The sequence below is a fragment of the Astyanax mexicanus genome, chromosome 11 (genome assembly GCF_023375975.1).
Source record: "Astyanax mexicanus isolate ESR-SI-001 chromosome 11, AstMex3_surface, whole genome shotgun sequence".
Taxonomy (NCBI): Eukaryota; Metazoa; Chordata; class Actinopteri; order Characiformes; family Acestrorhamphidae; genus Astyanax; species Astyanax mexicanus.
In genome coordinates this window covers 40,982,213-40,996,882 of record NC_064418.1, presented here as the reverse complement: position 1 = coordinate 40,996,882, position 14,670 = coordinate 40,982,213, and the positions used below count along the sequence as shown (strand labels likewise).

The window sequence follows — 14,670 nt, the reverse complement described above, 5'->3', positions numbered from 1 at the left end:
AACATATAACCATAAAACTAGAAGATTTTAAGAAGATTTTATCTAAAAAAAAATAAATAAATAAAAGGTATAAGCAATATGAAATTCCAGTAGAAAAAAAGGCAAAATACAGTATTTCCATCAACTTCAGTAGGCTAACATGATTAGGAGCAGCATCGAAACAAGTATATTGGAGAAATTCAACTCCTGTCTATGGATGCTGCTAGGCAGGGTGAGCACTGGCCTACATTATGATGGCTCTCTGGGTAACCCTGATGATGTCCATTGTCCTTTCATCTGGGAGCACAAACACACCAAGACAGACTTGGATGGGCAGAGACATTTTTCAAACAGGTTTGGAGTCACCATTTCAGAATATCCGTAGCAACCTTTAAAAAACTAAATAGAGATTCACCCATGCTTTATTTTATTTTATTTATTTTTATTTTTTAAATCCCATTTTCTCCCCAATTTACAAGGCCAATTACTCAACCCACTCATTAGGACATCCCCTTATCACTAGTAACAACACCAGGAGGGTGAAGACTAGAACATGCCTCCTCCGACACATGTGAAGTTAGACTCTGCCTCTTTTCGAACTGCTGCTGATGTAGCATTGCCGTGTAACATCACAGCACACTCTGAGGAAAGCGCAACGACTTGGTTCTGATACATCAGCTCACAGACGCCTTGTGCTGATCGACATCACCCTAGGAGTGATGAGGGGAAAAAGCACCATCTACCCGCCCAGAGAGAGCAAGGACAATTGTGATCTTTTAGAGCTCAGGCAGCTGAGTGCAAGCTACATGACTGGGATTCAAACCAGCTGAACCACTCAGAGATGCATTTATTATTACTTGTTTTTCCATTAGTCTTTTTTTACACTCATTTTTAGAAAAAAAATCTTGCTTAGAAAACCTAATATTCAAACAAGAATGAATGGCATAAATCAAATTCCCTGTCTTTTTAATAACGATTTGCCTACTCTCTTTCTCACTCTTTCTCATTCTGTTTGTGTCTCTCTCTCTTAGACATTACCTGAGTCACAGTTCTCCAGCTATGCAAGCACACTCCATCAGAAGAAGAATCTGGTGCCAGCCCTCTACAGAGTCATCCAGGACCCCAACAGTGAGGTAAGAGTGAACAGTGGACAGATATGTTTCTGTTCTTGTTGAACAGGTTTGGGCTATACATCTTCCTTGCTTCTTGGCCACAATATCGAGAATATATCACTGGTTCTGTGTAGTTTGACGATTCAAACCATCTGTAATGGAGCAGACTAAAGCCCAGCTGCTCACACACTGTCTTTTGCTTTGCCTAAGTCTGTGAGTGTAGCGCTCTCATTTAAATACAGAATTTAAATATCTGTTAAAACGAAACTAAAGTGATTTTAGTACACTTTGTTAGTGACATTTGCCCTTCAGTGGTCAGGACTCAACAGGACCACCTCAGAGCAGATATTATTTGGGTGGTGAGTCATTTTCAGCATTTTGCAGCGACACTGATTTAAACTGTTTAAAAACTCCAGCAGCACTGCTGTGTTTGATTCACTCGTACCATCACAACACGCACTGTGTCACTGCAGTGCTGAGAATGACCCAAATCTTCCGAAAAATACCTTCTCTGTGGTGGTACTATGGGGTCCTAACCGTTGAAAAACAGTGTGAAAGAAGGATAATAAATGTTAAGGTTAACAGAAGGACTACAGTCTGTTCTCTGTAACTATTGAACAACAAATTGCTCTTATATAGTCAGTGGATGGATCATTTGGACAGTAAGTGTAGAGAATAGGAGGTGGTGTTAATGTTATGGCTGATTAGTATGTATTGCTTTGTTTAAAACATAAAGCCTAAAACACAATATATAAAGTAGACAAAAGTGGAGCTGGCTGGAGTGGCTGAAAAAGCCCTGCAGTCTGTGGGCAATATGACCTAGTAGGTCAGCTCCAGCAATTCAGCAGATGAATTTGGTTCATTTGAGGAATATCATAAAATGTATTGCATTTTGCAGTGATGTGAGCAAATTGAAAGGGAACCAGACGAAACCCCGGCGTGCCCCCTCGGAAATATGCAGTAAAAGCTTCCAGGACTTTATTAGCAGAGGCTCTCTCAGGCTTTGCAGTAACGTAGAGCAGAACTCTCAGTGGCCCTGTATAATCTAGTTTTGCCTCTCAGCCTTTTCTACTCGCTAAAATACTTTCACTCTGATTAGTCTGGGGTAAATTAATGTGTGCTATTAAGAGTGAATGACGGAGCTGCTTAGAGTCTTCCCCCCAGGCTGTTCTCTCTGTTTCTAAGTCCGGTAGTGCTTTACAGACATCAGTGTTCCATCAAACAGACACATTTGCTAATTACATTATGAATACAAAAATGTATCACTACCTCTTTTTTTTTTTGCTGTGTCATTCGTTCTATCCCTGTTACTTTCTGCATCTCACCATTTTCCTCTCACACTCTCATTTTAAATTTATAGCATGTCACTGATATACACTTTATAGACAATAGGGCTGTGCAGGGTGGTGATAAGATACATACAATACATATCCTATTAGAGGGGTCACTGTACGTTTCACTGGGTATTGCTATATACTGTAAACAAGGCAATATATTGCAATTATTTGAATTAAAAAAATGAATAGTACCGTATTTCTCGCACTATAAGGCACACTTAAAATCCTTTAATTTTCTCAAAAATCATCAGTGCATAAATGTTACCAGTCAGGTTGTAAAGCGCAGTAAAGCCACTCTGCTGAAGTGCAGCGTTATAAAGGAGTTTCATTTTAGTTCTCCAGCTCTAAGGCTGGAGCAGCATTAGCCTGCTGCTAACCCTGAACTATAAGGTGAAAATTCACAAACAGCCAAAGAAAACAGCAGAAATACAGCGCACATCATAACAATCAATAGCACTTACTCTTTCTAGATACCAGGATGTGGCAAGGTATTAGCTTGTAATGTGGTTTGGAAAAAGAAAATATATGTACAGCATTGCATTGGAAATCAATAAAAACAGTTTCTATTGCCTTACAACATTATGCTACATTGAGGTTTAGTAAATTGCTGTTGGCAAAAAATGGCTTGATATTAATCCTAGTTAATCTAGATGATTTAACAAAAATAGTATAACTAAGATAAATCAATCTAGAGAGATTCTAAATTAACATTTTACTAGAAACCTTTACTTGTTGCCTATCACCTTTTTACAATGTTATTAAAAATGTTTGTGCAGCTTTTTCATTTTTAGTTAGTTTGTCTGAAATTATTATTACTGCAGGAATGTATGGATAGTCTATTAGGAAATGTTTTTTTGTTCATGTGTTTGGTGTGTAAAATATCTGCTGTTTTGTTGCAGTTATTACTGCTAAGAGAAGTGTGACTTGCTCGGGGTGGAACGCTGTTCCCTTTTTTTAGACATGGGGATTGGTTTTGATTCATTTCTTTTCTAATAAATACACAATTGCTCCATCAGATTCCTATTAATGCATGATTAAATTGTTTTTAAGATAAAATGATGTTGTAGACATCTCTCAATAAAAAGCCAAAGGAGTCACCTGTTTAAAAGCATTTTTAAAATTACAGTTAAAAACGATGATTTACACCTTTGCCACCTAAACAATTAAGGAACAGAGTGAAGGAGAATATGCCAGCATGACTCGGACAGAGTGTGTTTGTGCACGCATGTTTGTGAGCGTGACCGATGGGAGCAGATGACAGTGTGGGTGTATTAAATCAGAGTCTGTGGAAACATTGGCCACACTCGCTCCCCTCCTCCACCCTTCTCCAGAGAAATGCATCAGTGTGTCTCTCCACACACAGACAGGAGGCAGACTGCACCATTAATATTCCACACACTGAGAGAATAGCGCCTTAAGCCATGCTCCAGCAGGAACTGACTCCATACGCCTGCACCACTAATACCATTTCAGAGATTTCTCCTCATGCCAGAATTGATGGCAGCAGTGCTTCTGTACAGTGAGGATGTGCTAATATGAATTGAGGTGATATTCATGTTCGTATTCCACTGAAATAAAACAAAAAAAAAACAGTTTTTTATGTAATGTCTTACGCAGCGAGTGAGATTAACAAGCTGTTTATTCATATTTTTGTTTAGGTAAGCGCCATTACTTATCCGGACTTTATATTACCATGTAAATAGTATGAGTCTTTAACTGCCCCCTCTCTGTAGAAAAAGATTACACTGACATGCCAAAAAGCATGGAGCAGAATCTAGTAAAGTATTGTGTCCCATTACTTTTGCCTTGTAAGCTAAAGGACACATATTGGTCCTGCTTTGAATGTGGATGTGGTTGTTGTCTTAGTCGTTTTTTTGTTGGCACAGACAATTTTGGCCAGATGCTGCTGGTCACGATCAATACTTTTCACTGCACTGTCCACTTTGGGTGCTAATGTCTTCTATGATTCATTTATATTTATACTGTATGAAACAATAATAATAATGTCAATTATTATTTTGTTGCTTATAATATCAATGTTTTGTCATTTTGGCAAGAATATCGTTATTGCAAAAATACACTGAAATATTGTGATGTCATTCTAGGGCCATATTGCCCACCCCTAGTAAGTACTGCATATTTAGTTATGATCAAACAATAGGTCTTAAAATTAAAATGTACACTCGACTGTGTGGTTTAACATTGTGAAACATTGGCGTTAATTGGTCTTTATTTTGCAGTTGGTCAAAACTGCCTTATTTCTCATGATCAGTCAGTGATGCTGAGGCAGACTGGTAATTTTTTTTTTCCTTTTTTTGCTTGCAGCTCTTGGAGCCTGTGTGCCATCAGCTGTTTGAACTGTACAGGAACTCTGAGGACAGACTGCGGCGCTTCACCCTGCAGTTCTTGCCCGAGCTGGTGTGGATGTACTTACGCCTGACAGCCAGCAGGAACCGCCAGAGCAATGGCTGCATAGAGGCACTGCTGCTGGGCATCTACAACCTGGTGGGTATGAATAGATGGGTGAAATGGGGGTCCAGGATGGGATGATTGTGTGGGCAGAAATAAATGGGTGGGTGGAAACTGCCAGAGAAGATCTGTTGTTAGAAATGTACAACCTGATGATAAAAGAAGGGAGAAGGATGGATGAATAATATTTTGGATAAATATATGGGATGGTTAATTAAAGTATGGAAGAATTAATGAATGGATTCATAGATGAATGCATGAATTAATGAATAAATCGACAGACAAATCAGTGATAAAATAGGGGTAGGGTGATGCATTACTGAAAGTGGGTGGATGGATGTTTGGGAACTGCCAAAGAAATAACTTCTTTGAGGGTCTTCTGCTTGTCTACAATAAAAAAGGTAGGGGATAGATGAATAAAAGTAAGGCAAAAGGAATGAATGGATGGGTTTGATAAATGAATGGTTGGAATCTAAGTAGTAGTCTCATAGAGGATCTCCTGTGGTTCTGCAACAGGTAAGTAGAGATGAATGTCTAAGTATGAAAGGATAGACGAATAGATTGATTGATGGATAGTTGGACAGATGGGAAAGAATAATGTTAAAGTAGAACTGGGTTGATTGGTGTGTGGAAAGGGGTGCACAGAGGAGGTTCTGCTTGTCTAAAACAGGAGGATAAAGAAGTAGGAATTAAAGACAGACTGAATAAATGGATAGATGGACACATTAATGATATAATAGTATGAGGATGATGAGTGAGTGGGATAGGGTGGATGGATGGTTGGGGACTGCGATGGTTAGATGTGAGGATATAATGCTTGGCATGTACAACCTGGTTTGTGAAGATGGATTGATGGTTGGAGGGTTTGAAAGGGAGTGTTTGATGAGTGCATGGTTGAGTATGAAAGGATGGATTGATGGATGGATGGGGTTAGGAAGGGATGAGTAGATGGATGGATAAGAAGTAAGAGGTTTTTGATGGCCACATGGATAGCAGGAATGTGGATGAATGAATGAGAGAATGAGGGAAAATAAATAGATAGGTGCTTTAAATTATAGTTATTAAGGTATGGGTAATATATTACACATCACTTGCACATTACTTTGTTTATTTGACCTTATTAATTTGATCTTATATTTTTGTGCTGCATTCAATATGACAACATTTTAATGTATTGTGACATGTTTTCATGTTGTATCAACATTATTAAGGAAATAAAATATGATTAACAAGATGTTGTACAGCATGAAATGAAATCACTGTACTGTGCATGAAAGAGTATTGAAATAGCAATGTTTAGGCTCTTCAACTGCTGATGCATGTTGTCTGCATGTCAAAAAATGTAATTAATACTGTGCATCATAAAATGTGTTAATGATATATTATAGTGATATAATATTTTTACGATATCGCCCAGCTTTACATCACAGGCGGTGGTTTTTATACTATTCATATCGTATCGACTGAATTTAAGAAATATATTGTGATATACATTTAGTCTTTTTGCCTACCCTTATTTCCAGCTTGAGTGTAACACCTTGCTGCTAGAAATGGATGTTGGATCTTAGCTGAGCTCTGCAGGAGTGTCACTCTGCTGGAAGTGTGGCTTCAGTAGATCATTCAGACGAAGTCGATATGTATTGCTGTGAACAGCAGCTCATTATGATTGGTAAAGCAGCGTTGGGGCTGTAGAATAGAGACAAAGTGTTATTTAACAGACATCCGAGTGTTATTGATGGAGTTATGAGAAAAACGCAGTGTGGTTTGGTACTCACTGCAGGAGCTGACTGTGCTGATTAGCGTTTGCAGGCTATCGTGCGCTCTGTGAGTAATAACTCCAAGGGCAGCATGCAGTGAGTCACACTGAGACATGAGTCGTGATGAGGGAATTACAGCAGAGGTCATAGTAGACACACACAGAGACAAATGCATGTGTTTCTTCATACCCATACCTTACTGCAGCTACACACAGGCCTTTAAAATTATACACACACACACACCACATATGGCCATGTAAGCACACAGACATATTATTACTAGGGATAGCCTAAACAGTATTTACAAAAATCTGTACTTAAACCACCCTTAAAAACAGTATTTACATTTAGGGTGAAATCAGTCACAATCATATAAAAAGGTTCATCCACAGTGCTGCTAATAATGATGCACATTTTCTTTTTAAGGCTAAAATAGCATTATATGCAGCATAATATGTAAAGTATTAAGTCACTGGGTGATACATTAAGCCAGCTATAATTTATACAGTTTTACCATATTTTACATATAATTTTTGTCATGCCAAATGTTGAATCTCAATTTTACAGATGATAGAAAACATGTTTAACTTTCAGTGAAAGTAAGAATGAAAAGATTTTACTCCCATTTACATTGGACCGTTTCTATCGGCCTATTCGTCATGAAAACTCACCGTACTATAGAACAAAAATGTCAACCATCAGCTGCTGGAGCCCTGAGAGAGCACAATTGGCCTTGCTCTCTCTGGGTGGGTAGATGGTGCTCCTTCCACTTTTCCCTTAATCACTCCTAGGGTAATGTCGATCATCACAAGGCATCTGTGAGCTGATGTATGGGAACCGAATCGCTAGGCTTTCCTCCTAGCACGCTGTGATGCTAAATTCATTAATTATATCAGCTTTGTTTGTTTCATAACATTCACATATGTTAAACTCAGTACATGCACTCACTGCATACTTAAATGCTTCTATTATTTTATGTTGCAGGAGATTGTGGACAAAGAAGGAAACAGCAAGCTGTTGTCATTCACCATTCCATCACTGTCCAAACCATCTGTATTTCATGAGGTAAGGATGCTTGTACATTACATTTACAGTACATTTACACTACAAGTCAAAGGTTTGGACACACTCTCATTAATATTTGTTCTTTATTTGTTTTATTTACTACATTGTAGATTAATATTAAAAACTATGAAGAAACACATATGCAATTAGGTAGTAGACAATAAAAATGTTTGATCTTTATAAACACCTGACATAAAAAACCCAACCCAGGTGGTTTGGGATGAGTTGGAGCAGAGAAGAGTGATAGAAAAGCAGTTAACAAGAGCTTAACACCACTAGAACTCATAGATATCAAAGGAAAAAAATGCTACTTTAAAAGATTAAAATGTCTCACTCAAATTTTTTGTTTACTTTATGATTCTTGTGGAAAATAACAAAAATAGAGCAAAAAAGGGGTGTGGTACTGTATGTGTTTGTCTGTAGAAGACCTGTAAAAAAAAGTGGACACCCAGTCTTTTTCATGATTTAAAACATTATCCAGGGGCTCTCTGTGTAAGCAGCGGCTGTGTAATCCATAAATTGGCTGGAAGTCCCAAAGAGCGTATTTGGCCCCTGCTCTTTGGCTGGGTATGATCTTCCTTTCCCCTGTCCATAAAAGTATTAATATATACATTTACATATCATTTCATTTGTTTGAGACTGCAATTGAAAATATATCCATAGGGCAGCCATAATGTATTAATGGATAAACACAGAGACAACTGCTTTTATCGAACCTATACTGACATCAGTAACCATAATCAGTAATCTCAAAGTGCTAACCACTGCTAACATATAATAACATTGATCAGTGGTGGCACAGGTAAACTATAATGAGCTGTAACCTTTTCAATATGTTCTGCAAATATACCTCAGATGCCAATAGTCCTAGTATAATGTGTAAGTCGTATAGCCAACTGGTGATGCATTAAACCATATAATTTATATTTTTACATACATTATCACACATATACTATCGGGAGAATGCTGGGAGGTATTTGGAGGCCCATAGCTAATAGTAAAAGTGAAGTAGTACAGAAGTAAACGTATATATTTTAAATTAAATGTTCCTTTATCAATTAGTGTGTGTGTGCTAAATTGAAAATAGTCTTCAGCCGGTCGTTTGTGTGCGGTGTGTAAACAGGTGTTTGTTTCAGTCATGCTCCACACCACCTGCTCTCACTAATGAACTTGGTTTCCCTGGAAAGAGTGGAGATCATTAGTGGTGATGCTGAGCAAAGTAAATAACATGCCTTGAGAAGATATTGAGCTCTCTCTAATCTTCACAGTCTGAATCTCAGGCACAGCCCTGAAATGCTCTGCCTGATCACACTGAAGCACATTGAATAATAAGGGCTAAAAGGGTTATTGTGTAAGGATTTCACTGTTTTCAGACTTGTTTGTACGCCTTGTCCCTCCGCCGTTAAAATAGCGTTAGAGTTTAGGAATAAATCTACACTGATGCGTGTGGTGGTCTGGAGGTGAGGTATGTTCAGGTAAATTTCTTGCGTGTTGCTACTTTGGTGGTAGAAAACACAGGTGCTCCACTGACTGAAATGAACCTAGACTATAGTTGCGTCCAGCGCTCATACACCCCCGCTCATTGAACTCTGACTTTTACCTCAACAATAAACAGAATAAAGAATAAAATTGGTGGGCCTTTATACCTATTCAAATTATGCTCGTCAGGGGGCATGGTATCCTTAAGCTTGTGTGCACCCCACTCTACACTGTATGTCAAAATGTTTGTGGAAACCTTTTCTAATTTACTCTCTCCGGAACAAAAAACTTATTAACACAGTGGCACCATGCCTAGTCCCAGGAGTGAGCATAAGGGGTATAAAGCCCCCAGCATTGAGCTGTGGAGCAGTGGAGTTGTGTTGGAATGATTGTGTTCCATCCAATACTTTTGGGGTGGTGATCATCCAACACTCTTGTAGCTGAATGCAATCAAATCCTCCAGACAACTTCAAAATCTTTATCACTCGGCAGCGCAACTGCACAACAGAACATCTATGTCCGCTTTAAATCATGAAACTCATTAATTAGTGTCTGGATTCTGTTGGGACAATAGTGTTTGTACATGTACGTTTCTTTTTGTATGTTGATGACTGCATGCTTTAGCACTAGCATTACTAAGACAGAATAATCAGATTATCTTCAGGTAATTAAGAAATGAAGCTGTGAAATATAGTGCTTGCATAAGTCCTCTAGTTACTATTGGCTGCTGTCTGTTTTCGCAACAGCAGGGGGATCCTCGGGCCTTTGTCACGTTTGCAGTTGGAGTGTGAGTGTGAGTAGGCGTTAGGCGATGGCTGTTCTGAGCGCCTGCTGTTCTTGAGACCTGCCTGTTCTTTTCAGTGCTAGAAGTATTGCATTAAAGGACCTCCAGCATCTTTTTAACGTTATCAGTGTCTTCTTCATCTGTGACATGGTGTCAGATGCCACAAATAACACTGTTTCCCCTGGAAGGCATTTCCTTTGTGACCAGATGAAATGTGATATTATTCTGAAAGAAACTGCACATTAATTCATTGTTTAACTTGCAGTAACCTGCTCTAAATGTTATTTATATCTGCTCAATAGAATTTTACTCATCTTGTAAACACTTGTGTATGGTTTGAATGGCAGAATAATCGACCTGGATTATCGTGATATGGATTCTAAAGATGATTTGGTCACAACAATATATAATATACATCATTTGCACACCATATGCAATGTGTTTCTGAAGCCTGTGTTGCTATAAATAATATTTTTGACAATGCTGATATAGACAGAGGCACATCTGTCTTACTTGACTGTATGCTACAGTTTTAGCAGATAGAGATTAAGTTGAACAATTTTGTCAGGTCCTTGAAATATCAACAGTGTTATAATGTGCAGAGCTGAGGAATCCCATCATGGCCTTTAGAATGATCCATGACACACACAGCAGGATTTTGGGATTGAACAATGTAGCATGAGCTTCTGTGCCTACTGCCTACACAAGCACTCAGTAAAGAAATCTTAATCTATTATTTTTGTTATCAGAGCAAAATGTATAATAAAGTAAAATGTGTGTTACTATTTATTTACAATTATTTATTTTCTGTTTAAACTCTTTAACATTTCTTTCTGTTCTCTCTCTCTCTCTTTCATATTCCTTTGTTTTCCATCATAATTATGCTTATGCGTATATCTAATTGTGTTATCCATACAGTCAGCAGTATTTGAATGGAACAGTAATGAAGTGCTTGATCTGTTATCAGAGTTTTTCTTCTATCGACATTCCCCCGTCCTCCCTAATGAGATTTCTCTGATCATATCAGTGGATTATTATTATTCCTCATCCAGTTAAGGTTGTGAATCCTGTACATTTTTTTGTTATATTGTTTTTAGAAAGTTGGTGCAGTCACAGCTGGCTTTGCTTGCTGATGAATATTCAGTTGTTGTTTGTCCTGCTAACTTTAGTCAATTAACTGTGACTGTGAGCTAGAATAACAGTTTCTTATGGCTGTATATTTACATGTGCTGCATTTGACTGATGCTCTTATCCAGAGTGACTTACAATTAAATCATATTACACAGGTGGGGGAATGTGGAGATTGTGTAAGGACTGGTTGGTGTGTTGTAGTGTGATTGCGTAGAGTGGGAATTGAACTGTAGTCTCCCATGAGGAAAGCTGTTTTTAACCTCTATGATACACCTGCTGTTGGCTTCTTGTAATTTTCCTCCTGCTCATAGTGAACCTATCATTCAGAGACCAAATCTGTACATACTTTATACAGCAATATGACAATATTTTATCACATAATAAGAACAAAACAACATAATGTTGCTTTAATTGAAGCTCTTTGTTTAAAATGGGTTTTTATAAAGCAGTCTATCATGCTTAAACTACTCAAACACTCTGCTACCCCACAGAAGAAACAAACAGCTTAAGACTAGAATGATTAAACCTAGACATTTTTGGTAAGCCAAATAATCTATCCTCTTCCCTGCCACCCTGCTGTGAAGTATTTATTGCCTCTTGTTTTGATAATGACACATAGTGGGTCATACACAGTGACCCACAACAGCTACAGAAAGCTTCTACAGCTCAGAAAATAACCAACCTGATGTGCACAAGGCAGTTCTGAGGGAAGGTAGTTTAATGTTGTCATAGAAAAAAATTGAATTGTTTTTTCTTCAACGTTTATCAAAAGTACATTGGTTCAGTGTAAAAGCTGTTCAAGTAGAGACACTCTGCTGACATACAGCGTTATACAGGAGTTTTAGTTTAGTTCTCCAGTGCCAAAACTCGAGACTGGAGTATGCAGTATTAGCATTACCCGCTAACTGTGCTAAGCGCTAACTTTTTTGTCGTTCAGAGATAGTATTATCAGCCTGTAGCCTGCTGCTAACCTGGCTAGCACTGCTGCTGGAGCAGCATTAGCATTTTCCGCTAACCACGCTAGCTCTTTTTTGCTGTTTAGAGGTATGTAAATCGGATTGTAGTCTGCGTGATTGCCCTGTTAAAAAAAGCTGTGTGTGACAAACCGCTAGTTAACACTCAGGGTTCCTCAGTGTAGCACTGTCAGCGGGATTAGCCGCAAACTCCGGCTAGCCTTAGTGAAAATCTGGAATTCTAACTCACTGTAAATAAATAGAAGCGCTTTACTCACCCAAATTAACAGATTTCATGACAGAAATCTGTGTAGAGTTTGAGTTAAATTTGTTTTACCTAGCTTAGCTTTACTTAACTTAGTTAACCTACCTGCCACCACCATTTAAAGGCGAGATCTCCTGAATTAGAAGGGAAACATGGCGACAGGCATATTCCTTACTAGTGTCACATAATGCACCTTATAATCCAGTGCGCCTTATGTAAGAAAATAGATGTTAATTTATAATGTGCCTTATAATCCGGTGCGCCTTATATACATTATATTCAGCCAATATTGAGCTACAACACATCTACTCTCAATGCATCTCGTCTCTGGCAGTGAGCTGTACTATAAGGGACCGTTGCATAATTTTTGGACAAAGCAAGTAATTAATAAATCTATTAAACTGTCTTAAAATGTGACCTCATGGTGTCAAACCAAGGGTAAAACCTGCAGATACATACAGAAGTATTTAAAAATATGATATATATATATATTTGGTTTTTACATCATGAGGTCACATTTTGAGATTTTGTTTAATATATTAATTATAATTTATGAAAATATTATTATTTAATTATAATTACTTGGTTATTATGTAATTGTGTTGGAGCTCAGTATGGGAGGGGAAGGGATGTATGAGGGAGGGGGTGAGAGTGGATGCATTGTGCATTGATGCATTATTTGTCAAATATATATAAAATAAATGTCCTATATGTTACAGGGATAGGCTATCTCACTGATTTCTATTTCACTATATACGCAACCTGAAACCTGTTCTGACCCAGAGTGCATCCTCACATTCAGCATCTGCATGCAGCTGTATGGCCACCCAGTGGCGTGACTGAGTACTGCGCCTCAGTGTCTACAGTAAAGTGGCTATATGACTAATTTATAGAAAGTAATTACACGCCTGAGAGCCTCCACTCTCTGCACTGTCAGAGAAGGTTACCAGAGGGGTAATGTGTGTGTGTGAGTGTGTGTGTGATTGCTCTGCTATTGACGCTCCTCACGTCACACACTGCTTATCTGTCGTGCATGCGGTGTGTACGGTATTAGCCCACATTCTGCTCTCGTATTGCAGACGCGTCTCTCTGTCTCTCTGTTGTCATAGAGATACGGCAGCAGGCGAGCAAAAATCAATTAAAGTAGAGCTCATCGCTGCTAGAACAGCAGAATGACCACAGACATTTCAGCTGCTGCTGTTTACTGAATGATGTGTATGACACTCATTATTTATGTTTTATTCCTACACAGCATAAGCAGGACTCATGGGAGAACCAGACAGGTCAAAACCTGTAAGATTGTCTAGAATTCTGCACCTGTTTTTATGGCTCTTGCACCCTTTTCATATATGATTTGACTCTGTGGTGCAGATAAACTTGAACCTATTGCCCCCATGCATAATGCCTGCTATGAGCTAGAGGGGTATATATACAGTTGTGGTCAAAAGTTTACATACACTTGTAAAAAAACATAATGTTATGGCTGTCTTGAGTTTTCAATAAGTTCTACAACTCTTATTTTTCTGTGATAGAGTGATCGGAACACATACATGTTTGTCACAAAAAACAGTCATAAAATTTGGTTCTTTCATAAATTTATTATGGGTCTGCTGAAAATGTCACCAAATCTGCTGGGTCAAAAATATACATACAGCAACATTAGTATTTGGTTACATGTCCCTTGGCCATTTTCACGGCAACTAGGCGCTTTTGGTAGCCATCCACAAGCTCCTGGCAAGCTTCAGGTCGAATGTTTGACCACTCTTCTTGACAGAATTGGTGCAGTTCAGCTAAATGTGATGGTTTTCTTGCATGAACCCGTTTCTTTAGCACTGTCCACATGTTCTCAATGGGGTTTAAGTCAGGACTTTGGGAAGGCCATTCTAAAACCTTAATTCTAGCCTGGTTTAGCCATTCCTTTACCACTTTTGATGTGTGTTTTGGGTCATTGTCTTGTTGGAACACCCAACTGCGCCCAAGACCCAACCTTCGGGCTGATGGTTTTAAGTTTTCCTGCAGAATTTGGAGGTAATCCTCCTTCTTCATTATCCCATTTACTTTCTGCAAAAAAACAGTTCCACTGGCAGCAAAACATCCCCAGAGCATAATACTACCACCACCATGCTTGACAGTAGGCATGGTGTTCCTGGGATTAAAGGCCTCACCTTTTCTCCTCCAAACATATTGCTGGGTGTTGTGGCCAAACAGCTCAATTTTTGTTTCGTCTGACCAGAGAACTTTCCTCCAGAAGGTTTTATCTTTGTCCATGTGATCAGCAGCAAACTTCAGCCGAGTCTTAAGGTGCCTTTTCTGGAGCAAGGGCTTCTTTCTTGCACGGC

The 14,670-nt window shown here is 38.5% G+C and overlaps 1 protein-coding gene across 2 annotated transcripts in view; it reads left to right on the top strand.

Moving 5' to 3' along the window:
- LOC103038369 (protein FAM126B) overlaps positions 1–14,670 on the top strand; it is an 84,499-nt gene that overhangs the window by 54,038 nt on the left and 15,791 nt on the right. For both annotated transcript variants that reach the window (XM_022680147.2, XM_022680148.2), the window contains exons 4-6: positions 1,011–1,112; positions 4,754–4,933; positions 7,639–7,719. In XM_022680147.2, the coding sequence (XP_022535868.2) occupies positions 1,011–1,112; positions 4,754–4,933; positions 7,639–7,719 (363 nt within the window). The remainder of the gene's footprint in view (positions 1–1,010; positions 1,113–4,753; positions 4,934–7,638; positions 7,720–14,670) is intronic.